General features: G+C 42.6%; 1 protein-coding gene across 1 annotated transcript in view; it reads left to right on the top strand.

Moving 5' to 3' along the window:
• DUT (deoxyuridine triphosphatase) overlaps nt 1-2,875 on the top strand; it is a 10,329-nt gene extending 7,454 nt beyond the window's left edge. Inside the window, exons 4-6 of the mRNA XM_009330991.1 lie at nt 956-1,030; nt 1,984-2,054; nt 2,509-2,875. Of these exons, the coding sequence (XP_009329266.1) occupies nt 956-1,030; nt 1,984-2,054; nt 2,509-2,565 (203 nt within the window). The 3' untranslated portion in view covers nt 2,566-2,875. The remainder of the gene's footprint in view (nt 1-955; nt 1,031-1,983; nt 2,055-2,508) is intronic.
• Nucleotides 2,876-25,785: the final 22,910 nt, after the last annotated feature.

Raw genomic sequence — 25,785 nt, 5'->3', positions numbered from 1 at the left:
CTGTACAAATATGTTTTTCATTCTAGACCTAGTGCAGAGATCATACAGTAACTGTGGACCATATGTACTGCAGTATTTTCACACAGCTAAAGAAACTAAGAAAAAACCCTCAGTTCTCTATTCTTAAGTGTGTCTGTTGTGGTTCAACATTAAAACTTCAAGGTATAGTTATACTACAATTTCCTCTGGTGTTTATAATCTCCAAAGGTAGTACTTTGTATGTATGAGTCTGGGAATGTCTTGGAATGACATACAATTTTAGTATTAGAATTATTTCTGCAAGTAGACTTCAAAATACATGCTTTGGTCCACAAGGAAGCCCGAACTCCAGTTTTTCTACTGGAAGTATGCTTCCTGTATCAGAGAGAAAAACCCCAAAGAAGCAGAATGATTATTTTAATGTGTATCGGTAGATAATCTCCTTAACTATGTAGTTAATACAGTTATATAAACTATAAAAGCAAGCTTGTTTTACAGTATTTACACTTGAACGTAGCTGAATGACAATCAGTTCCTTAAAGCTTTAGTTCTGTTACCTTGCCTGAGATAGGAGATTTGAATCTGTGCAAATCCTTAGCTCTCAAATAAAACGTTAGAGTTAAGAACAGATTTCTGCTTGACACTCAAAGAGCTGAAGTTAGCAGAACAAATGGAGCCTGAATTTGGTACAGCTGTCTTGATTTCAGATAGGGTATTACAACTAAAATTAGTGGTACAGTGGTAAAACACTTCTCGATACGTGATGGTGTTTTTCAGTTCTTTTTGCAAGATCGAGTAGCATTTTTAGATATTTCGGTATTTTCATATACATTGTTTAATTGTGCATGAGTAGTGTAAAGGATGTCAATATGAGATACTGCAGTCATCTACTAATCTAAATCTTGCCTAATCTACTTATCTAATATACTGACAACACTGATTAACTGATATCCCTCTTAATTCTTTCTTACGACAGCTGGTGTTATTGATGAGGATTACAGGGGAAATGTTGGTGTGGTACTCTTCAACTTTGGCAAGGAGACTTTTGAAGGCAAGTGTTAAGCTTGGCAGAGCCTGCTTTCAGCCATCTGACTGGAAATGAGAAACTATTTTTTCTTTAGAAGTCCATGAAGAGTTAGAACTAGCTGAGAACATTTTTCTTCTTACAATTAACAAAAACATGGAAACTTAACAATGTCCTCTCAAGGAAACACAAAAAGATTCCACTCCTAGCAAATTAGGCAGCATGCGAAAAAACCCAAACAACCCCAAAACACACCACCACCACAAAATGAAAACAAACAAAAAAACCCTGCTTAGCTAAGCTTTAGACTCATGAGCTGTAGTGAAGCGCAACTTTGTATTAAGTTTCTTGCTCTGCAAAAAAAAAGATTTAGCTGAGCAGTATTCGAGGTAAGAACTTCTCCAGGATCCTGGGAAACATGAGTAATAAAGATATGATTTTCCCTTAATCGTGCTGTCTCTTCTGCAAACAGTTTTAAGCCTCAGGGTCCAGTTCCAATATTGCCAGTGTTTTTGCAGCCTTTCCTGCAACTTCACAGCACAAGCTTCTTACGGAAGTTCTGTGAACCAGATTGGGTACTAATCAGAAATTTTGTTTTCCTTTTATCAGTTTGGGTTTTTTCCCCCCAGAGAAGTCAGTTTCTGGGTCTAGTTCAAAAAAGGAGCCACACTATGCGTACAGCTGCCTCTCCATCTCTGCGGTATTTATGCATAATGACACTTAAGATGCCGCAGTATGGCAGCAGGAGTGAGGGGAGATGCCTTGAGCTGGTACTGCTGCTGAAACTTCACCTTAAAAGGACTAAGCACAAGTTTATCTTAGGCTGTATTTCTCTGGGGCTATTAACATCTGCTTAACTAAGTTTCAAATAAGTGTTTAGACTTTAGTACATTTTGATACTCTTGAAAGGGGATTGTCTAAACTTTGTATTGATTGTTCACTTTTTTGAAGTAACTAATAATATTTTAACTTCACTGCAGTTAAAAAAGGGGATAGGATTGCCCAGCTCATCTGTGAACGCATTTACTATCCTGAGCTAGAAGAAGTTCAAGTAAGTTGCCAAAAGAAAATATTTCTGCTATTTTTAATAATCAATAGTTTAAGATAGTTGTATATAAGCTGAAATTTATGGTATAGATAAATACTTTGCTTTGAAACAACTTTCAGTGTTAAAACTGCATAGTAGCATTGCTACCTGAATAAAATCTTGATGCTTTGCAGGCATTTACAGGGATTTTTTTTTTTTTTTCTTTGTAGTTTTCAGAGTTAACAGGTACTTGAGAAACACTGCAGTATATACTGAAAACAGTTGTCTCACTATGTGGGATTTGTTTAGACTTGTACAAAAGGTATTCTAAAATGTCTCAAACTGTTTGGTTTAGTTTCTCAATTATAGCTATTGTTACGAGTAAATGTACCTTCCTCTAGACAGACAATACCTGTTGTATAGAAACAAAAGGCAAGTTAAGACACTAAACCAACTTATCATAATTGATGTCTTTCAGGCTCTAGATGATACAGAACGTGGCGAAGGTGGCTTTGGTTCTACGGGAAAGAACTGAAAATGATTTGAATATGCTTTCTATATTTTTTATTTTGTTATGCTATTTCTAAGTTTTCATTTGAATTAGAAGTGGGATTTTGGAGTACATAAAACAAAATGCAAGTTTTATTCAGAATTCTCTGTATCTGTCCTCCTGTCTATTTTTACAGGCAGTGGATTCATCTGCATTATGGGGAAACGTGCATGAGTGACTGGATTGATTAGTTGACAGATTATTTTTTCTTTTTATAGATGTTCAGTCCTCAGTAATAAGAACTCATTGTTTATGTGCTGATTATACTCTAATAAATTAAAAAAAAACTTAATGATTTGATTTTATTTCACTCACCTAAACTAAAATAGCTAATTGTTCCCTTGCCAGTTTGTGTTAATCTTCCATGTAGCTCAGTATTTCAGGCTGAGAGCCTATTTCATACAGAATTGGTGATAATACAGGTATCGATATGACTTCACACTCTGACCCCTAAGTCAGAATAGGGCAAAGATATTTAATATTGCATCTTCTACAACCTGTCAAACTACGTGTGTTTCTGTTCAAAGCTAAAGTTCTGTCTTTGATCCTTAGCTGATCCTCAAACAGCCAATTTTTTAGCTCTCCATTAAAAGAGCAGGCAATACAGTGTTTGAGCTAAATAACACAACTCATCTGGAAATAACTTCTATATAGTAAAAAAATGCTACAAAACATGCTATTGAAATATTTGTTGACAAATTCGTTAATAAGTTACTGTATGGAAGAAAGATTCTGAATGATTGAAGCAGTGCATGAATTAGTTTTTTTCAGCTCTACTTTGACCAGTTAACATACTTTTGGAATCTGTCCCGAACCTGATTGTTCCTTTAAGTGTGGGAACCTCTTAAATTACTCAAAAGCTTTCAGCTGAAAGAACACGCACACAAGAGAAGGGACAAAAAGGAAAGAATCTTGAGTATTTTGCCACTTTACAGAAAAGAATTAGAAAAGACTGTGAGGCTCTCAAACATAATTTTTTTTTCCTGCAGCTGTCTGTATTCTCTTTTTAGATTTTCTTTGCTGAAAGGTCACAGGTATGAAACACTGTGCTTTAAGTAGTGTTTCAACAGTGGAAAGGTAGGCCCTTTTGTAGACTAAGATGTTCACAGCATTCTTCTTGGTAGTCTCAGATCATAATAACCCTGTTGGTATTAGTGTCACATCCTTGTCTAGGACTAACCATTTCCAGTGAAGTAGGCCCAAAATACTGCACGTTTTATACGTTTTACCCCCCCCCTTCCCCAAAGAGCTGGAAAATAAAGTGTAATATGACAGCGTTCAGACCCCTTCAACCGTAGGATAGTCATTACATTGACTTGGCAGTGCTGAAACAGTAAGTACATTCATCTTTGACTAGGGTAGAAGTCTCTCCCTCCATGTGCATTAGATGCTTATCAGTCCTTTCTGCCTCCCCCCCCGCCCCATCACAACACTGTGCTTATTATATCTGTATACCCAGACCTTCATACCATGCTTACCATGCAAAAGCCTGCTGTAAGCAAGAAGCACATCATACCAATGAAGCTTTAAGTGAATTGGAAAAGCTGATCTTGACACTTAAGTTTCTTCCATTCTGTAACCTGCCAAAAAGGAACTTCAGTTACCAAAGGCTATTTAAAGGTCTTAAAATAACTATGATCCTTTTGTGTAAAGCTCTTTCCTTTCCTGGACTGTAAGGTGAGAGCAAGTTTTGCTGCTTCTCTTTTCTTCTCCCTGCCCCCAAAGGAAAAAACCAGCAGGGCATACACTGATGCAAGTGCTTTTTAAAAGATACTACAAGATGATCTCGCTTGGAACAGCAACCTGCAAGGAAAAAGTTTAAGTTCTGTTGGCATGTACAATTTGTTGTACCTGTTGGAAACTGATCTAATTTCCATTTTTGAAAGTAATACTAATAGTCCAGATTCTGAGATAAGAAGGAATAGTATTAGCTTCTGAGATAGTGCTTTTTCTAGCAATCTCAGACGCACGAAGAAACATAAATTTACAGATCCATGCCTGCTGTAAGTTGTCAACATACAGTTATCTAAGTGTCATTACCAAAAAGGGCTCACTTATTTTGAAAATGGGTATAGTTGAGTTCTGTTTCATCGTTTCTCAATACTTATCTAGAGAAGCATGTAATGAGTTTAAGATTACTGCAAGGCTCTTGCCAGTAGGACCTTGGAAAAGTCTGTCTATCTGAAACAACGGAAATGTTTTCAAGCTTTCAAGCTCACCTCTACACTGAACTCCTCCCTGTGCATCAAACCATTGTGCTAGGGTAACAAATCCTGGTAATGCCTTTTATAGCGTTGGGGTTTTGCTTCAATATGAGTAGCAAATCTATAGAAGACAAATACTTCTAACCGGGCAGCAAGAGTTACACACCCATGTATTGAAAGCTCTTGAGTTGATACTTGCTACTGCAGACCAGGGCCTGTATTGAAACCTGTAGGAACTTTTTATATTGGTAGCGAGCAGAGAATTCTTACAACAGTATTTGCTACTTTCTGGTTCAAACCATGCTGCCTACATCTCCCTTTTAAAAAAAAAAAAAATCCCACAATTTCATTAATACAAAAAGCAATACCCTCAAAATTCTTTTAATGTTCCCTTTTTCCATTAATATCACCTATGCTACGAAAGTATTTTATCTTGGTATCTGGCAAATATACACAGAAGGCACAGAACAGTATCTGTTGCAGAAGGTAGTTTTTAACTTCCCCGGCTCTTACTCGTACAATTCACCCTCTCCCTATAAGCAAGGGGAAGAAGACAGACCGGCACTTCTTCAGCAAGGTTTAAATTTCCCTCTTTATAATGGTACATTTTAAGTTTTAATTAGCACATTTGATCCTGTTTTAAACAAAAATTGGAATGTTTAAAAATTTCTATATTAGGAAAAGGAAGAAAGGACTGGGAAACACGTTGATCTTGTTCATTACTTTGAGCTCTATCCTGCCTAAATTAACTCGTTGTAAATTATTTTTGTAATTCAATGAAAAACTGGCTGTGTCATTGACTGAGCAACATGCTTGAGCAAGTAACCTCATGAGAAGCTAGACACTAACATGCATAGATCTTACTTCTATCTAGAGAGATTCATGTCTCCAGAACCTGTCGCGGAGGTGTGATCCCCAAGGCTCACTATAGCTATGAAACTGAGGAGATGTAAAGCTCCAAAGCAAGTCCAAAGTATAATGCTATTTGCAAAAAAATGAAATTAAAATTACATTAAATAAAAATTATGTTGGGCTGCTCTCCATTGTCACTGAACAGGTCAGACAAAGCTATTTAAGTTTAGACTGTCAACTACTATTGTGGAAGGGACATGTCATCTCCAAGAGGAGTTACCTAAAGCTTGGGGAACGATCTTGTGGAACGTCCTTTGTGTAAATGGAACGTGGAGCTTTTGTAATGGAAAATAATTTGTTGGGAATTCTCATCTGTAGCAGAAGATGGCTTTTTCCTGCAGGGAAAGGAAAAGGACATTACTAACTAACAATCTGCCTCCTTTCTTTTAGAAATGGATTTGACCCGTTACAACTAAGAGATACAAATACAAGAGAAAATCTGGCCTTCAATCCCAGGTGAATTTGGAGGAGAATGCTAACTTTTGAATTCAGATGCTTGGCTCCAGATTCACCCCCATGGTTTGGGTTCTATTTTGAGATCTGAAAGTGTTCTATTTTCTAATTTGGACTGAAATGCATATGACAACTTGTATTTCCTTCCCAAGGCAGACGCTGATAAGCTGCTGAGTGTCTTGAAGGAACAGGTGATGACTAGACAATTCCTACCATTTGAACTCTCCACTTACAGACAAAAATCTTAAAAGAAAAATTATGGTAATGATACCATTAATCTTTAGTCCTTCTCTTGGTTCCCCGAAGTATTAACCTGGTCTTTAGCGGTTGTGAATTTAAGCACTGCTTCCTCAGTTCAGCTACAGTTATATTACTCTGTGGCATGTTAAGAATTTTTTGATTTATTTCACGTTTTTTAGTAGATCAGCCACTAGATGGCACTTAAAGTTTGCTTTCTTTTCCACTTTTTTTCCAGAGGTATTTTTTCAAAGATCTGTTCATCTATAATTAGGAGTTGATGACTCCCATTGGGACTATGTTGGCGGAAAGCAAGATGCAGCAATGTTTGAGTGAAAGCAGGCAAAAGTATAACCATTAAAGGGGGAACAATGACTATAATTTAAATAAGATTTGGGTGGTTGCAGTGTTTGCATAATCCCTCCTGGCATGCAAGAGCAGTAGAGAAGCCTGTGGCTTTGCTCTCCTGCTGTGTTTCAACAAAAATGGAAAATTGTAATGAACAGCAACATTTTTCCTATCTTTCATATTCACTCTCTTCTTACTCCCCCTTCCTCCATTCCTTTAAGTGGAATGCAGTCTACTTAAGGATTGCATTGTAATGAAAGTAGTGTATAGCTTGGTAAACACTGCACTGGATTCTTCAAATCAGATGCCTCTTGCTGCAAGTTCAGGACATAAATTAAAATTTACTTAATACGTGTTAACCCAGTAGAGGCAGGTGACATCTAGTAACCTGAATTATACTAATTTTTATTCAGCTTCCCTAGTTTCTGTAGTAGCACAGTCCGGTGCTCTTGTATTTGTCTTGCCTCCCTCCCCCCTTCTAATTTTTTTTTTTTTATATAACTATCATTGTATTTTGGCTTAAAGATGGTTAAATAAGTTTCGGTATTAAGTAAACTTCTATGACCCTGCCTATTTCCTGTCCTGTCAAACCTTTCCTTGTAAGAATAACAGTGTCCTTTTATTTGGTGGAGTGTAGCATGATGTTTTTGGCAGGCCCAACATTTTTGACTTGCATAAATTTGTGACCTCAAGTGCAAGAAAAGTGAATGCTTGCTTCAGTGCCTCATGGTTTCTGCCTAAAAAGAAAAGTGTCCACATCGCTAACCATTACATTTTCTGAAGGAAAATTATCAGCACACTTATTCCACCTGATTGCACATGACTGCACTTCCAAGGAAAAGAATCAGAAATAAAAATAAGTATTTTGCACCTAGTTATGTAAGGTACCAAAAGTCTGAAAATATAGGGCAGACTGTACTGCCTTACTGGTTTCTAGAATTGGCACGCATGGCAATTCCCTCACTAAAAGCTGTTTGGCAATCTTTACCTCAGTAAGGATGCGATTCTGCAAAGTGTAAATTTGGGTCTGCTGCTGGGCAAAGAATGTCATTGCATGGTTGACGGTTGCAGGATCAGGTCTGAAGTGAATTAACGTAATTATTTTCCTAAACTTTCCCTCCATTAACTGTGTGGTTATTTAGCTCTTTACTGCTGAAGGATGCTTTTCCCCTACTCTGTTAGGACACGGCAAGAAAACTTTTCACCCTGCCAAGCCTAAAAACCTGACAGATTAATTTTATAATTTGAGATCCCTCATCCAGAAAGTAACTACTGTATTTTAATACGTAAAGTATGCTTAAATAAACATATGTGAGCTGTATAGGCACACTTACTTGTTTCCCCTTAGATTTTGATTGGTTTTTTATTATGTCACAAAAATGTAATATTAATCATTGGCTTTTTAGGAAACATTTGTATAGTAAATTTTGTAACAGAAATAAGAGCTTTGTATCAATTCATATTGTTTGTAGCCTTAACATTTAAAGCTGATAACCTTGAACTGAAGAAAGTTATCTTTTGACTACTATTGATTACAGCAAAGGAATTTGTTTGGTTTTGTTTTGTAAAAGGAAAAAGAAAAAACAAGCAGTCATGAATGTAGTATCTTTGTCCAGATTCTTTTAACATGAGTATTTTGTGGTTTATGGATTCCTAGTCCAAAAGGTTGTCTCCAAGTGTCCAAGACAAAATAACTGTGTCCTAGTTGGAAGAAGACTTCCCCTTTCCTTTGCAGCTAAGCCGATTGTGCCATGTCTAGCAAGCGTGGCAGCGTGTAGTATCCAGTGCTGCCTTGCTAATGCTCCTCAGTCTTGACCACAACCTTCCTGCTTGCACTAGCTTGCACTCTGGTCACTGCCAAATTACAGGTACCCTTCCTTAGCGTGCAGGACAGCATCAAGGAATCCCACCTGACAGGTTTTCACAGCAGCAAACACAGAACACCAGTCTCATTTTCCTACACCTCCATGTTAGAAGTTACTGCTGGCAGCGAGCCAAACTGTCAGCATTACAGGTGATCCAAGCCATTTAAATTCTGCAAGAATAATTTTTTTTGTCTGTCCTATCCTATGACAATGTATCATAGCAATGCATAGGCTGGCAGCAGTCAGAGAAAAGGAGGAGGTCTTTTGTTAGGGGAGAAGGTATGACATTTCAGTCCTGTTCTTACCTTTCTTCTCAACTTGCATTAAGGCATTAGCAATGTGAGAAAACTGAAAAAGGAGTTGTGACAATGCCAGGAAATCATGGATCCAGCAACAGAGAACTCATGGCCCTCCCTAGACATGAGGAGAAGGAGACAGCTGAGTCAGAACAGACTGAGAGCTCCCACTTCATCATCTTGGTGAGGTTTTTTTGGTTTTGGGGTGGGGTTGTTTGTTGGTTTTTTGGTTTGGTGGTTTGGGTTTTTTTTTAATATTAATCATATCAATTAAACTAATAAAAGTTCTCCAGAAAGAACTGGAAACCCTCACTGCCTGGACGACCGCTACCAAACGAAAAGCCAAACTGCTGCTCCAGGGAGGCAGCAAGGTACTGGTAGTATTGTCAGAACATCATTCCTCACCCAAGTGCAGCGCTGTACATCTTGTTATCAGCTTCTAGCTAAGAGAGGCTTTAAGAGCAGCTTTAAAGAGGGCTTCATATTTCTGGAAGCATGACATGTTGTGTCCCATCCCAGGTCACCTGCACAGAGCCCCCAAGCTGCTGTTCATAACTTTTCCAAATGCCAGCTGAGTAAGACTGACTGATAGTCAAACCAGGCAAGCTTTCACCATTGTATCTTGAGCAGGCTGGAAGTCTGCTGTGTGGGAGAAGTAGCCTCTGTTTGCATTTACTTTTTTATTTGGATGACCTTCAAGATGCTTAGCATTTACGGGACAGCCTAGACTGAGCAGAAAAACACAGCTCAGGCACTTCTGAGTAGTTTGGTTCCTACAACAGGATATTCTGGATTTTTCAGTCCTGTCTGTTCCTGGGCACCTGCTTGCTAACAGGACCTGCCTATTTATTTTTACATTATTATTTTCTGCTAATAAAGTTGATTTTAAAACTATGAGAACCTATATTAATAACAAATTGGACTCCACCTCTGTCCCCCTACTCCTGAAGTTTGCTGTTCAAACGTTCAGAACCTGTGTTGAAGGCATGGCTATGTATATATTAAAGCATGCAAATGATTACTGATGCCAGGATTGCATACAAGCTAAATGAAAAATTATTACTAATTTGCAATTATTCCAAGAAATTTTGAGTAGCTGCCAAAATAATAGAACAGCTGGATGAGGAGAAGGATAGGGTCTGTTTAAGCTGGCACTCAGGCTAAAGAAATTCATGCAAAGCCACAGCCATCGTTGTCGGGACGAGTCAACTTCATCCCGGTGTTGGGCTGGTGTGCAACAACATGCACTGATAAAGCAGCGTGCTAGCAACATCTGCCCAGCAAATGGGTTACTCCTCCAGCTTCCATTATATTTGAGCTGTTGGAGAACACTGAGTGCCTCTAGAGCCAGAGATCAGCAAAAACAATGCAACACTGAAACCAGAGCTGTCTGGCTGTGGTAGGATTGTTAATGATGACAACAAGGGTTGGTACTAAACCAGGTTAGGAATGATACTGGGGTTTATTACAAATACTGTGACTGTGCAAATAGAGTAGGTGTGGAGAAAGCTAAGGCTTAATTTACATCTTAGGATCCCTTAGGGTCTCCCTGGATAGCACCTTTTCACCTCATGCCCATTGCTCATTGATCTCTACCTTCTGGTTTGCCAAACTTTCATTTTCCAGGTGTGCCATCAGCTAGCAGGCAATGGTAGCAGCGTTTAAAGAGATAGTTGAAAGATTCATGTGAAACTTGCTCACTTCTAATGAACAGTACAGAAATAATTTAAGTTCTGTTTAACTAGTGCAAAGGCAAAGTGCTTACAAATTGGGCATTGGAATCAAAATTAGACCTAAGAGCAAAACTCCTGGTTCAGTGCTCTAACACATAATGCCAACAGCCCAGGGGAAAACCCTTTCTGTTACAACTCCATCATACGCCTGTTAAGTTGCCTCTTCTACTGCTGCCTCATGATAAAGCACATTACATAGTCTCACTGGCCTGTGCATGTTCCTAAAGTCTGGTGCTGTTGCTGGCAAAGCTTTATTATATTCCTACATTACACAGAGCACTGTGCAAATGCTAAACAAAAGAAAATGACAGCCAACTGCTGACAAAGACACGTTGGGTATTCAGATTCCCCCCCTTTCTCCATAGCCAAAGTGGCAGTCAGACAAAGGCTTCTTCTGAATCCTTGCTCACTGTGTGAGGCACAACTCAAACAATCACAAAATGGTACTAATCATGGCCTTCCATAGCTCTACAACTAATATTTTTAAAGTTATCCTGCATGTTAAATATAGTTTTCAGTGGCTGAGAACTGTGAAACCAATACAGCCCTCATCAGAATGCTAAGGGCACTGGCATTCTTTAAAACTGTCTCCATAGTCAGCTTCAACAGTTTATATGCACATAGATCTTCAAGAAAAGTCAGATTGCATGTTTTAATAGCTATGGAAGTATTTTATTCCCTCCAAAAAAAAAAATTGGATTCATGTTTGTTAAAGCCCAATACCTAAGGTGAAAAAGCACATTCATATAGGTGGCCAGAAGCATTTCCTTGCAAGAGATCAAGATGTCAGAAACTTATGATTGATCAAGAGTAGGTGCCCAAGGGATTTGAATGAAAACGTTTGGAAGTCTTAAATCAATAGCTGTCAAGAGTCCTCTATCTATAAGTGCAGTTGTTTTTAGTAAACATCTGTTTGTTTTTAATTCACCTAAATAAAATATGTTGGAATTAATTTTTAGGGGTTTCTGGGACATCAGATCACTAATTGCCAAAGAACTTTGGCACAATTAAAAGGAGCGACAGTCAGACAGAACACTTCAAACACTAGTTAGGGCACATTCTGAATGTTTGCCAAGTGAAATGCAATTGTTCAGGGTTTGTGCACTACTTATTATTGAAAGATGACAAAATCTGTCTAAGGAGTAATTACTGAAAGAGACAGCTGTGGGGTGGGACGCACTGTTAGCCTCGTATGATCTGTATACAAGAAGTGATTAATATAGAATTACATCTGAGATAACAGTATAGTCATAAGACTCAAGGTCCTTCTCAGCGTTCCTTTTCTCCATCAAAATGAAACTTAGAATGCTTCTGTTATTTCACAGACTCAAAGTTATTCCTAAGGGCAAGAACTAGTCAGCTATGTCATAGCCTCCCCAGGGAAGCTGTGGAAACCCCTTTGGCTTGTTGCAGACAAAGAAGGGAAAAAGCACACCACAGAAAACAATCCTGCATTGGCTGATAGGTTGAGCAGATGACCTAACAGGTCTTTTCCATCTATAATTTTATTCTGTGGCTTTGATGCTGAAGGCCCTGTTGATGTCCACAGTGCTGTTGCTTTCCTGGAAGCTTTAATAAAGATCTGGTTTGGAACTCAGAATAACTAACACCACTGAGCAAATGACTCTAGTATGGGGTGACAAGCAACAAGAATGCCAATGGAGACATGTCCCATCATGCTAGTTGGGTTTGTTCCGGCCCTTAACACCAGGATTCCCTGGAACACTTGCATCAATATATAGTAACTGCAATGGATGTCAGCGTGCTGCTTACTTCAATGCAGAAGAAATACAGTGCATAACCACTTATTGTACTGTTTACCCAAGATATTGTTTGGATTTATAAGCTCCCATGTCTGGCCTGGCCTGAAGACTTTAGTTCATTAAGAGATACAGGAATTCATCTAGAAATCCTCTGTCAGCAACAAATATGTCAGTATTTCTTCTCTATTCTTCACCTAGCCTGTTACTATCAGAAGCCTGCTTCCTCTTCGCTACAGCACATCCTTATGTGAAGTTGGTACAAGCTCACAAGAGCTACTTTGTCACATTTATTCTTCAGTTGAAAGATCAGACTTTCTACTTTACCCTGTTGCCACTGGAGTTACTTCTGGGACAAACACAATTACAGTTATACCTCAAAGTACAGCAGGAAGATTCGCAAGCTCTTTTGTCATCCAAAACTTGGGCAAAGTGACAAGGCTTGATTCTCCATGTGAGATACACCAGCAGCCTCTGGGGCAGAACCAGTTTGTGAACAGTTTCTGTTGGTCCATAGAGCAGAGCTCCTCAGCTAGCAGTCAGGTTTCCAGCAGTTTGCAAAGTCTAAAGATATTTTGCCAATACAGTGACTAAATGAAACATGGTAGAATGTAGCCTATGGCAACCCAGATCTGAATCTGGAAATCTAGCCTGCAGAGGCATGGTGGTACCAGAGGAAGATTCTGACTCAGCTGGAGCAACTTCTCAGATCTGAAAGAAACTTTGCGCCATGGGAACTCACAGCAGGTCACAGCTCTGTTTCTCATGAGGTTGGCTACATCTGTTCCCTTTTATGCAAGAGAAACACTTCATTAGGGCCCTACGTAACCTTCTGTTGGGCAATACTGGGCACTCCTGGTTTCATCAAATGATGAATCAGTGGATTCCATTATTGCTTCATACCCCATACAGTTAAGTTTTGGGTGGGTTCTTGGACAAGAATCTTGGCTCTGAAAGATACGTTTGATATGATAGCCTTGGACACAGCCATACAATGTCATAAACACTTCTTACAAAGTGTATCTGTTTACTTACATCAATAAGCATAAAATTAAAGCTATCTCTTTTGCTCCACCATTATACCTCTTGGAACGCAGGGGGACCCCACACACAAACACACCCCACTATGTGGCTTAGGAAGGTATCTTAGATTCCAGACCTTTCCATCTGCTGCAGAACAGCTCTGTGGAGAAACCTCCAGAGCTGAAAGTTGACTGTAAGGGGTCCACACAGGCCAGCATCCCTGATATTTAGTGAATCAAACTGCACAGGTATGTGAGGCAGAGCAGAATCTGGCGCTTAGTAACAAATAAGTTGCTATTTTTAAAAGCCATGTTGGTATCTTTTTGAATGTTTCTTGTGACTTCAGCAGATTACTTGGCTCTATCACAATCCAGTTTTCTCTCTCATTTCCAGAGTAAATTTGAAGTCTGAATGCATCAGAAAGCATGAAGAAGCACTAGGCTGTTATATAAGCACTAAAGGTAGCTGCGATTTTCAAAAATACAGTGGGAGACTGACTGCTGAAATCAGTGGCATTCAGACTGGAATTGAACAACAAAACTATTTTTAGAGTGAATGAATAGAGAGAAATATTTTGAGTCTTAGGCCCTCGGATGTCATCTCTCTCCTTCCTTCAATCCAGACTGGCATGGGGATGTTGGGCTAAGATTCTGGTAGTTACCCTTAATCCAGTGGTAGACTAAATCCAGCACAAGTGTAAGTGGACACCGGAACCAAGACTTGCTTCTGCCACAAGTCAGGATTAGTTTCTTTCACTCATTATCCCACAACTATGAAATAATCTTTTCCAGTGACCTATACTGGGTCCTGTAAAACTTTTAAGCATGGAGTTGAAGGTACGGACAGGACATTTGGTTAGCACAAATCCACTCTCAGACCTACCATGTCTAAACCTAAAATAGTCATTAGTAAAACAGGTAATTGAACATAGCGTCAACTCAAAGCCTGTTTAACCAATCAGTCTGTCACTACAGAGAATGTACAGAGAAAGTTCTTGTTGAAGAAATAGTTCTGTTCATTCCCATTCTTACCTTAATGTAATATTGCTGCTATATTTTGTCCTCCAGAAAGCACTAGAGGCTGTGGCATTGCAGCTTTTTCTTTCCGCTAAGTGCCTCACACAGATGACACACCCTAGCAGCACTGAGCCTGAGCTTGGGAACATCAGCCTGTTCCAAAAACCAGAGTTCCCACATAACTACATAATTCACTGCTATCGAGTTACTGGGCTAGCCACAAATTGACTAATGTAATACTCACTGAGGATCAGGAGGTTGTAGCATGAGCGTTTAATTTCCAGGGGAGGGTGATTTGTCCTTTAGTATTACAAACACTTTAATTATCAACACACAAATAAGTACTAAATCCCCATCTGGCAGCCATGCACAGTACAAAAAGAAAAGGGAATGTGCAACCTTTACCTTGACGTGATGTACCTAGACATTAAGGCCCTCTGAAATCTGTCAGTGAAGTTCGTACCACTGGTGCTTCCCTAGCTGCAGGGAACAGGCCAAGGACAGGGGAGCAGCTGGGGCTCGGCACTGCAGAGCCTTGCTTGCCACAGTGTGACTGAGGAATATGATCTCAGGGTGGATATCACTCTCTCTCACTTGGTGTTTTCAGCCCATAAACCAAACAGCAGCAGTGATCGAGAGCAATTCTTTTCCCCCCACATGCCTCACCGATAAAATGAAGCTTTTCCTGAGAAATAATTTCAGTCTTGGAAAATCAGATTAGTCTTTTTCTAAGCTAGCCACAAATTGACTAATGTAATACTCACTGAGGATCAGGAGGTTGTAGCATGAGCGTTTAATTTCCAGGGGAGGGTGATTTGTCCTTTAGTATTACAAACACTTTAATTATCAACACACAAATAAGTACTAAATCCCCATCTGGCAGCCATGCACAGTACAAGAAGAAAAGGGAATGTGCAACCTTTACCTTGAAGTGATGTACCTAGACATTAAGGCCCTCTGAAATCTGTCAGTGAAGTTCGTACCACTGGTGCTTCCCTAGCTGCAGGGAACAGGCCAAGGACAGGGGAGCAGCTGGGGCTCGGCACTGCAGAGCCTTGCTTGCCGCAGTGTGACTGAGGAATATGATCTCAGGGTGGATATCACTCTCACTTGGTGTTTTCAGCCCATAAACCAAACAGCAGCAGTGATCGAGAGCAATTCTTTTCCCCCCACATGCCTCACCGATAAAATGAAGCTTTTCCTGAGAAATAATTTCAGTCTTGGAAAATCAGATTAGTCTTTTTCTAAGCTAGAAGGGTCTTTTGAATTGCTCCTTGAACTTAGGCTTCACACCACTCGTTGCTTATTTCTCATAGGCTTTTAGCAACCAAACTGGTTCATAACCTGCAAAGAGAGACTTTGCTCCAGCTATAACAACAGCTTAGACTAGAAGAAAACAGGACCTACTTACATCTTCTTCAGTAGCTCAAAATCCTCAACACACTGATCATGTTTTCTTCACCAGACCAGCTCAACAATTCTACAGATCCTCAGAAAGCAGGGGATTGAGAACAGGCTGTAATGCTTGGCTGCAGAGGCTTACACCAGCCAGTCTCCTGCTAACTACCTTTAATTGCCAGTGACCTCCAGCCCAGGAGAGCCACATGAACATTTGCAGCTGTTAACAGCCATTTCTTGCTTACGCAATTTCCCAAGGTTATATAAAGATTTTTTTTTGTACCAAGCAAGAAAGATTTGCACTACAAAATTTTAAAAACAAACCTTAGGTATCACGCTGAATATACCAGACAAATGACTGCAAAATAAAAGACAGTCTGAATTCATTGATTGGAAACTTGCAGGGAGAGTTCATTGAAAGTCTGCCCACCCTCTGCTAGGGCTGCTAATCCTCTCTCTAACAATCTGCTTTCTGAAAGAGGTTTCCAAATGTTAAACCATAAAGTCTGAGCTAGGAAGTTATTTTACAGTAGATCACCCTTCTCTGGATATTGCAATACCAGCAATCTTTCTTAGTATTTGATTTGCATAGTTATCAGTGAAGAATTTAGTCCTAGCACTGCTATATCTCCAGCTAGCTGTTGTATTCACTACATTATTTTATGTTATTCATCTGAAAATGGTTATCATACTTCCATCTAGAATGACTTTATTCAGTCTACAACTACAACTCATCTTAGTAGCATCTGTAAAAAAATGAATTAATTTTGGAAGAGGTAATTTTTTAACACCACTGGACTGCCACTCTGTGGGACAGAGAGAATTTTATTGCTCGAGATGAGTAAATAAACACATACAGCTTCCCAAATCAGGCAGAGATGATAGGACCACGAGGGTTGTATGTACTTCCTATGGACTTCATAGAACATGTTTCTTTCTATTTAACGCCTCACTCTCTCCCACTTTGCAATTACCTCTAGACTTCAGAGCTACCAGCAAGCTCTATTTCATACAGCTGCTCAAAATAAACTGTTTAGTTGTTTGAGCTCCTCAAGCTCCAGGTGCCATAAGCAGAGCTCACCCTTTCCCACCCATGTATGTGGCATCCGTAGATGTTAACTGTTTTCTGTCTTAATATCCTGAAGATCAGGTGAGACTAACAAGTCAAATCAGGTCCCAGAGCAGACTGCAGACAGAGGGTCTCTTCCTGCCAGCTCTGCAAAGGAGAAGAAGCAAGCGCCTTTTGTTTGGTGCTTGTACTAGACCACGCAGCACTGAGAGTTAATAGATCGGTTTATATTTCTATCCTTCCTGAAAAGAAATTTGGCTTTATGCCACCTGCTTCTTCTGACCTGAAGGCACCAGGTACTATGGAAAAGGATGAAGGAGTTCACGTGCTAGGCTAGGTGGCATACTTTTGGGCACCATTTCATTCCCTAGAGCAATGATTCTGATGCCACGTAATGTCAGGAAGCAATCTGTGAAATGACTGTGAAAAGCAGAAAGAAACTCTGTGCATTCAAAAGAGCAAAAGGGGAAGTAAAAATAATGGATTGATTTTCAGAGTCCAACCTGATACGTATTTGGCTCTAAGTAAAATCCTCTGTGGTATCACAGCACAAGGTGGTTGAAGGACTCTTTTTTTTTTTCTTTTTTCTTTTTAAAGACACATTTACAGCACTTTAGGTTTAAAAAAAAAGTAAGAAACACTTTCCTAATAAGCTTCTATAATGAGAGGGAGGAGTGGAAAGGAACCCCTTGCACAGCATTGATTGAAATTGTGTCAAGTGCTGTAGAGCTGAACTTTTTCACGGTGACTATATGCCATGAGCTAACTTTAATACTCACAGTTGCTTTCACTGTATGTGTGCCTAAACGTCTTCTAGTAAAAGTGCAAAGTCAATGGCCAGCTTCAGCCAAACTGAACCAAGCGGTGAATGTCTAACAGCTGCTGAGCTCATATATGCCTTTCAGGAAAGCAGGCAGGGAAGGGGAGGCTGGATTAGATGCCACCCAAATGAAAGTGTGCAGCGTGAGCTTCACCTGGATGAGCCTGCAGCAAGTGGGAAGGAGCTGCTACCGATGCTCTGTCCCCGTGTGGGGACTAAACCTGACTGAACCTTGGCTCTTCCTAGACATCAAAAAACAAAAAGAAATCCACATACAAGCCATGCCTATAGGGTGCCAGACTGCTCTTATTTCACATTTGAACTCCCACCCCAATATCAGTGTTGAAAGAGCTCCATATATCAGAAATCCCGCAGCATAGTTTAGAGATGAGCTCACCTGTGATCAGTGGGAGGGCGACTCTAAAGTAGCTGTCAAAGAAAAAAAGCTGCCTGAATCCAAAAATGGAGAAAACCTTTTGGTTAGCTTAGCAAATAGTAAGGTATGGGAGAGTTGGCAAAACAGGAAGAAACCGGTGGAATAGTTGTTAAATAACAGCAATTAACTTCCTTAGCTCTGTTTTCTGGAATAAGATGCTGATCTTACTTGTTCATTCACTCAGGTAGATGGGAAAATGTCACCAGGGGTCATATGTGCTGGGGTGATGGGAAAGTGTATGAGCAGGAAGCGATTAAATGGTTGTAAAAGAGTTGGACAGAATATGACATAACGCGCCAGGTCCAGCTAATGAACCTGCCTGAATTTATAGGTGGATAAAACATGTGAAGTTATGGGTCATTCGAGTTTTTCAAGTGACGGGTCAGATCTGTGGAGTGGCAAGCACAGCGTCATTATTGAAATAAGTGTTGGCAAGTATTACGAGTCTGCCCTTATGTTTAATAACATTTAATTTTATAAGCAGTTCTGGGTGATATCAAATAGCTGTCCAGTCAATTAAATGCACACAGAGAAGTGACTATGGAGGCTGGATTACTGGCACAGGGTGAAGGCGCTCCTGGGCGGGGGTGACATCTCTCCATCCATAGAAATTTTTATTTGTTTGTTACTTATGCTCTGGTCCTCTGAGAGCTCAGGGCAAAACTCCACTGACATATAAAGTTCCGCTTCTGTGCCAAAGTATCTCCGTCAGCCCCTTCAGCGGCGCGACACCTATCTCACACCCAGGCCTGTCGGTGCTGCCAAAGTGATATTCTCAGCACATCTGTCTGAGCAGGACCCAGGCTCAGCTGAGGGAGCAGCAGGGCCCTTTGCTCTCTGCTTTCCTTTCCCCCGCTGGAGCCGTGGACGGCTGTGCTGAGCCTGGGTGAGATCCCAGGGGCACTTTGAGGATTCGGGGTAAAATCTTGTTCCAGTGAAATCAATGGGAGTTTTGCCATTGACTTTGGTGGGGCCGGACTTCATTCATAAAGCGTTGGCTGTTATAATAGCTTTACCAGCCCCGCAGGCAGCCCATGCAGGAGCGTAATAGATCTAGCACTCTTGCTTCTAGAAATGAATCCCCTGGCTCAGGCCGAGGTCTGCAGAGAGCAGCTTCCCTGGGCCAAGCCCTTTATCTGGGAAACCTACCACCCGGTACTCCACTGCAAGCCTGGGGCTGAGTGGGGCCGACTGCACCACGGGAGGACAGGCTCGTGCTGGCATGCCGTCCAGTTCTGGGAACAGCCGAAAGCCCCATGGAGGTGTGGCCCGGGTGGTTCTGCATCGCAGCGAGCTGGTCCCTCGAGCAATAGCAGCAAGGGCGGACTTTCCCGTCTTGCACCATGGGCCAAGCTGGCCCTCAGCAGCGTCGGCACGGAAACGGCACAAGCCACCGTCTGAGCCAGCGTCTGTGCAAGCAAAGGGATGGAGTCTGGCCCGTTACAGGGCAGGCAAAACGCTGCAGCGGCCAGCACTGACCCTGTGCTACAGCTGCAGAGAGGGCTGTGGCCTGAGCGCCGCCTGCCATGTGTACTGCCCTGGCGGGATGTTCACTTCATTGAAAAAGAAAAAAAGAAGGAGAGAGAGGGAATCCTGCTCCATTGTCCCACTGAAAGTGGAAAAGGGCTGAACTAATTCAAACCAAACTCAGAACAGAAACTCCTCCCAGGCAGAGACATTTTTCTGTCAAGTTTCAGCCCTGGGAGAATTTTCACAGCTGAGCAATAAACTCTTGAAACAGAGGTTAAGGGCCTCACTAGCTCCAGGCTCCTAATACAAGGAGCAGCACAGCGCGACGGGCACTCTTTAATCTGTAGGAATGTGTCAGGCTGACGGGAAGCTGGAGGTACTGGGGAAGGAGGGGGTTAATCACCACAGTTGCCCAACAAACGTTCCCTAATATTGTCACTTTTTACCCACAAGTTACAATTTCTCTGTTACTATAGAGGCAAGATGTTGATACTGGATTCATTTTCTGGGTTTTATTCCTTTTTGTCATTTTTCCCATGAACTAATAAGCCACAGTGGATTTGAAAGTATGAGCAAATGTGAACACTATACAAAGCACTTTTATGTTCTATTGACATTTTCTTCCCACCCTAATAATTTAGAGCTGTTAACATAAAAAAAAAATTAAGATGATCATACTTCCCATCACTTTCATTTCCCAAGTTTATGAAGGAAGAATCATGAGTAATTTCCCATAGTTATTGTTTGCAGCACAACACATGGTCTCAATTACTGGGATAAGAAACATAGAGAGGGTATTGGTGAGGATAAATGATTTATCTGTGCATTTCTTTCAAAATTCATTTTCCATGCCATAGTTTATATTACTCTGATCAACCATCATCTTTCTTATTTCACTTTATAAACATAATCCAACTATTCTGAGCAGGACCCTGGGTCACGAGAGATCAGTTTGCTGACATATTTTCGAAGCAGAGAAGCATACGCAGAGTGACCCTCCACCAAACCTACCTACCGCTAAAGGTGTCTACCCCAGCAGGGCAGATCTGGACAAGTCTAGCCTAATAGGAGGCAAAATAACTGTTGGCTTTCACTTCTCTTCTCATTTCCAAGGAAAGAAAGAGGGGCAACAACTAGCATCAGGATCCACGCCCTCACAGAACGTAATTCTGTGCATTAACATGCATTTTCTTTCTGGCGGGTGGTGGTACTTCACTTGCCTTTACACTACCGTTGCCTTGAACGGGCCATTTCTGCCTTAACGTAGTGACAGGCTGCAGGCCCGTAGCTGATCTCTCTGCATGCGAGCTCTGTCTCTGGAGCAGATGTACGAAAGCCTCGTGGTACATCGCTCCTTCTGCGCAAGTAGCAGACAAGTACCATCGGCGCGTGACTGTGCTGAACCAGCGTGTGCTGTAACGCGGCAGCTTTAGCGCAGCTCACAGCAGCTCGGACGCGGCAGAGTAACTAGTTATTATTGCAGGACTTGGTTGTTGCAGGAGATTTGAAGAGCGTGCTGCTGCCTGGGACGGGCTGGTGGCACTGCTGAGACAAATGGAGTTTGGTTACTTGCAGGCTTTGCGGGGATGGGGGTTCAGCTGCCATCAAAGCCGGCATTTATTTCCCTTTCGCCCTGCCTTCCCATCTGGTGCTCAAAGCACAACGTTCAGCTGCTTCTCTCGTAGGACTGCTCCTGGTTAGAGATCATGCAGGACACGAGGTATTTAATGCTTAGGGGGCTTGTGGAGAGGTCCCACTGCATAAATCCTTTACCAATTCTCTATTTTTGAAATTAATTCTAGCCTGGTCTGTGGGGAATTCAAGACTGTGCTGTTTGTTAGCACAAATGAGCCCAACACAAATAATCGGTCTTTTTCACCAGAGGGTTGTGCAACTCCTGCCAGACTTGGCCTTCAACCTGGGCCTGGCGGTCACGTTGGGACCCACAGTTTCCTCCCATGGTTTTATCTGTGCTGTCACCGTGGAGCAGAAAACACTCTCGTTCCCAGCACATTTGGGGATATAGGAGTGCGTAGTAGGCATACGTATGGGTGGCAACATGGTCTTTAATACGTTCAGTCTCCTAACTGACATAATCAGATCACGGGGCAAATGCATAATAGGCAAGTTCACACAGAGCTGGCTTAGCTGGAGTGACCTGAAATACAGGTCTGCTTCCTGGTGCGCAGCATCTTGTCTTTGCTCCAAGAACATGCGTGGCGGGTATTTTTCAGCCTTTTTTCCTCCCTTTCCTTTCATTGCTGGGTGCTGCTTTCAGTCTTAATCCATGCGACACAGACATGATACATGATTTAAAAATAAAGACCAGGTCTCCTCGGGACCTCCGCCCGTCCCTCACCCAAGCTTTGCCATGCCGTACAGCAGCTCTCATGGCCCGAGTCTCCCCTTGGGATCCTCCTGCTCTGGCCTCGTGGTGTATCACGCCACAGTTTTTGTACCCCAAGAGCAGAAACTGTTGCTGGTCTAACACGTGGCAGCATCTCGCCTCTGGGGTGCTTTGATGTACGAGCTCTACTAACAGATAGAGGATCTCAGAGCTTTACAGCCTTTGCTGCGGCTACTTCTCCCCAGTGCTGCAAGAACATTGAGATCTTGAAAAAGTACTGGGACATCTTTTACAGGAGCGGATTTGAAAACTGGAGGCAAAAACCTGATAGCGAAAAGCTTTCAGTGAAGGGGATTTATGCCTTTGGCAAGTACAATTTAAATACGTGGAATGGGAAATCTGTTAAATTCTTTCTTGCTTGGTTAGCCTTTTTTTTGAATTCAGTAAATGAGAAACTGTCTTTAAGGACTTGTTAATCTACACTCAATACTTGCTAAGGTCACATAATGATCTGGTCCTGACGGGCCTTGGGGTTTTTTCTGTTTGGTTCATTTGGCAACTTCTTACCAGCCGAAGTCCTGTGGACAGCTTTATAGTCCTGCTTAAAGTGCTGGTTGGCTCAGGAGCGTCAGCCGATGGGGAAGGCTTTGCATTAAGGCTGGTAGCCTTGCGGAGCTGGCTACCGCGAGGGCAGATGGCTGTTGATTCACGTCAAAAAGTCTTTTGAGCAGCCGCCCTGCAGAGCCAGCGCTGCCGAGTCGCTCGTTCCCTTTCTCCTCTCTCCCAGTTTCCTGTTGTTTCAGCTTTGCACTGACGTGAATACAGACTGACAGTGCGGTTCCCTTCATATTCCTCGTCTGCTCCGCGCTGGCACCTTCCTCCTCTCTTCCTGCCCATCCCTCCTATCACGTGTTTCTCAAAGCAGCAGCAACTTGTGCTATCACCTTCTTCTCTGGACTCAGCACTTCTATTCCCAGTTCAGCTGTTCATATTTTGCCTGAAAGTTGAAGCCAGCTCCTGCTCAAATATTTTCCGTCTACAGTTTATGTTTGGCGCAAAAAGAATCTCATGATCAAGGGGTTTAATGATGATATATATTTTTTTATTTAAAAAGACAAGTTTATGTCTGGAGATCCCTTTAAAGTGCCTGAATGAATCTAAAGAAATAGGCATGAGAAGTGTTTTCAGCTCTTTTCCACCTTTAAGGTATCTGTGCCGTGGCAGAGCTGGCAGCACTGGCAAGCCGAGACCCGAAACCCTGCTGGGCACCTCTAGGCTGGAGAACTGGCACCACATTGCTCTGAACCTCAGCAATTCAGGTAGAAAGTCCACGTCCCCACCGTGTGCTTGGATGTGAGCCACGTTTAAATACAATATGGGCATGAGGACCGTGGGCCTTGTTCCCCTGCGTAGATTCCTTAGCTGAATTTACCCCTCAAAATGCAAACACGCAGTATGGGCTGGATCTGCGTTGCATAAGCCAAACCTAAAGTCAGTGCACTCCAGGCTTGGAAAGCGCACATGCAACTTCGAATTCAGAGTTTGGGGAAGGCTTAATTACTGGGAGGATTTACTGGGGCAGCACAAGCCGTGTCAGACTGACGGCTGGACGTGTGCAGCGTCACCTGCGGTGGGGGGAACACACCCCGCTGCGGGTGCAGCATCACAGGCGTGTGCTCAGTGCGGTGCAGGGCTTTGGGCTCCCACCCTGTGAACCGGCTGCTGCGTGGTTTGTTCTTGGGACTCACCTCTTTGCTCTGGTTGTTTTGTTTTTACGGTCAAAATTCAAAATCAAAGTGAAACTCAGCCAAGGTGCCAAGATTTCCTGGTTACAGGTTGAAACCAAGCAAAGAGTCCACAGTTTGTATGGTTTAAACCTAAAATCATAAATCATTTCTTATTCACCTATATTTGTTCCAAATTTACTCAAAACTTGGCCCAGATTTGCCTGAAACTTGGCCCAGGATTGCTTGAAACTGAGCCCAGCTTCAGAGAGAGGTTCATGAACCTCGACAAACCTGGCCTGAGCCTTGGGTTTGTAATGAAACCCAAAACCAAGGGAGTTTCACCTGGTTTGGGTTTGGTTATAGACATTTCTCACGGCTCTAGTATTTATTATGATTACAGTAACAACACATTTATACAGAGCTGCAAGCATACACACAACACTGCAAAGTGAAAAAGTCCAGACAGCTTTCCTACCTGTCCGAGCTTACTGGCCGAATGGTGCACTGCACTACAGCTACAGTCAAACTTGGTCCCACACGGGCTGCTTAGGAAAAAAGTAAGTTCTCCTGGGCTGTCACATACAAAAAAAAAAACCAAACCAAAAAACAAAATCACCCTGAAGCACCTCACGTCGGAACGATAGGAGTAAAGAATCAACCTCCAAAGAAAACTAAGCGGTAGCCCTGTTTTCCTGGCTGGTTCATCCAGCAGCCTGAGACGAGCCGGGGAAGCTGGCTGAGCCCAGGTCCTGTTCACCAGCAGTGTCACTTGGTTACCTCCACGCAGCCTGCTGGCCTGGGTACTTACCCGAAATCTTTTTTCGGCAGAAAACTACTGGGCGCTGTCGCTCTATTATTTTTTTTTTTAAACTGGTGCTGCTGCATCTGCAGTGGCAGCATCCTGTGTGGGGTACCTACGGGGACGGCCACCCCAAGGGATGCCTGCTGGAGCACGGGGCCATGCCCCCAGCTTTCTGAAGAGTGTGGGGAGCGGCCGGGGCTCCGCCAGGGACACGTTTGAGTGCAGAGGGGCTTCGTGCCTGCCGAGGCTGCTAATGAGCCCATGTGGCTCCTTGTCCTCCTCTCCAGTACTTCGGGGCTGCTCCTGGCAGAACGGCCATTGCCGATGGGCTCTCCCAAACCAAAACATCTGGTTCTCTGTTCCTACCCTATAAAACAAGGATGACAAACACATCCCGACCTCACAAGGGTGTAGGGAGGCTCAACGTGCGTGTCTGCGAGGCGCTGACATCCAACAGCCCTGGGAGCCATAGAGAAGCTCATAAACAAACAAACCCGCAGATGTGAGAGCCGAGCCGGGGCGAGGGCTGGGCCTGCGCTGCCACTGTGGGCGAGGGAAGGGTCCAGCCCAAGAGAAGGAAGGAGAAAAAGCCCTTCCTGGGTACTTAGCAAAGGTTTAGCACAGTGGGACTTTAGCCTGGAAGCACTGAGATATAGTTAGCTGTCTAGACTCTTCGGAAGAAAACAAGTGTATGTTTCTACATACACCTACGAGCGTGCGTCTAAGCAGGTGGAGGACTCGGCTGTATGCTCACAAGCAGCCACGGCACACGCTGGACTGGCCGGCACCAACACGGGGCGCAGCCCAGCCTTTACGAGCGTGCTGCTGTGGGAGGGGCAGCCCCGGCCTCCACGGCCGCTTCCCGCCATCGCTGCGCTGCGCCGGGGCATGGTAGAAATAGAGAGCCTGAAATACAAACCCAAACGCTTCGGCGACCTCTCTGGCCTCAAGGTTCCTCTGCTGAACTCAATAGGAAGCTCATAACTGAGGAGTTGGCTTGGGCGTGATATTCCTCAAAAGCATTTGTTATGAGGGTGTGAAATATTTGGCAAGGTTTAAGGACAGCAGAAGTAGATCGTTGGAATTTGTCAGAGCTGAAGTAATTGGCATCTTCAAGGTTTTTGCTGCACAGGGAGATTGTCTCCTCTTCGGGCGAACCAAAGCCCACAGCCCATGCCAGAGGGACCAGGCGTTGGCCTTGAAGTCTCTCCGGGGGCACCGAGGACCTTGGCGAAGCGCGCGCTGAATGCGGCAGCACCACGGACTCCTGCCGCCAACCACCTCCACCT

Source organism: Pygoscelis adeliae, unplaced genomic scaffold, assembly GCF_000699105.1.
Source record: "Pygoscelis adeliae isolate BGI_AS28 unplaced genomic scaffold, ASM69910v1 Scaffold318, whole genome shotgun sequence".
NCBI classification, from domain to species: Eukaryota; Metazoa; Chordata; class Aves; order Sphenisciformes; family Spheniscidae; genus Pygoscelis; species Pygoscelis adeliae.
The sequence above is the reverse complement of the archived record's forward strand: the minus strand, read 5'-3'. Positions and strand labels throughout refer to the sequence as shown.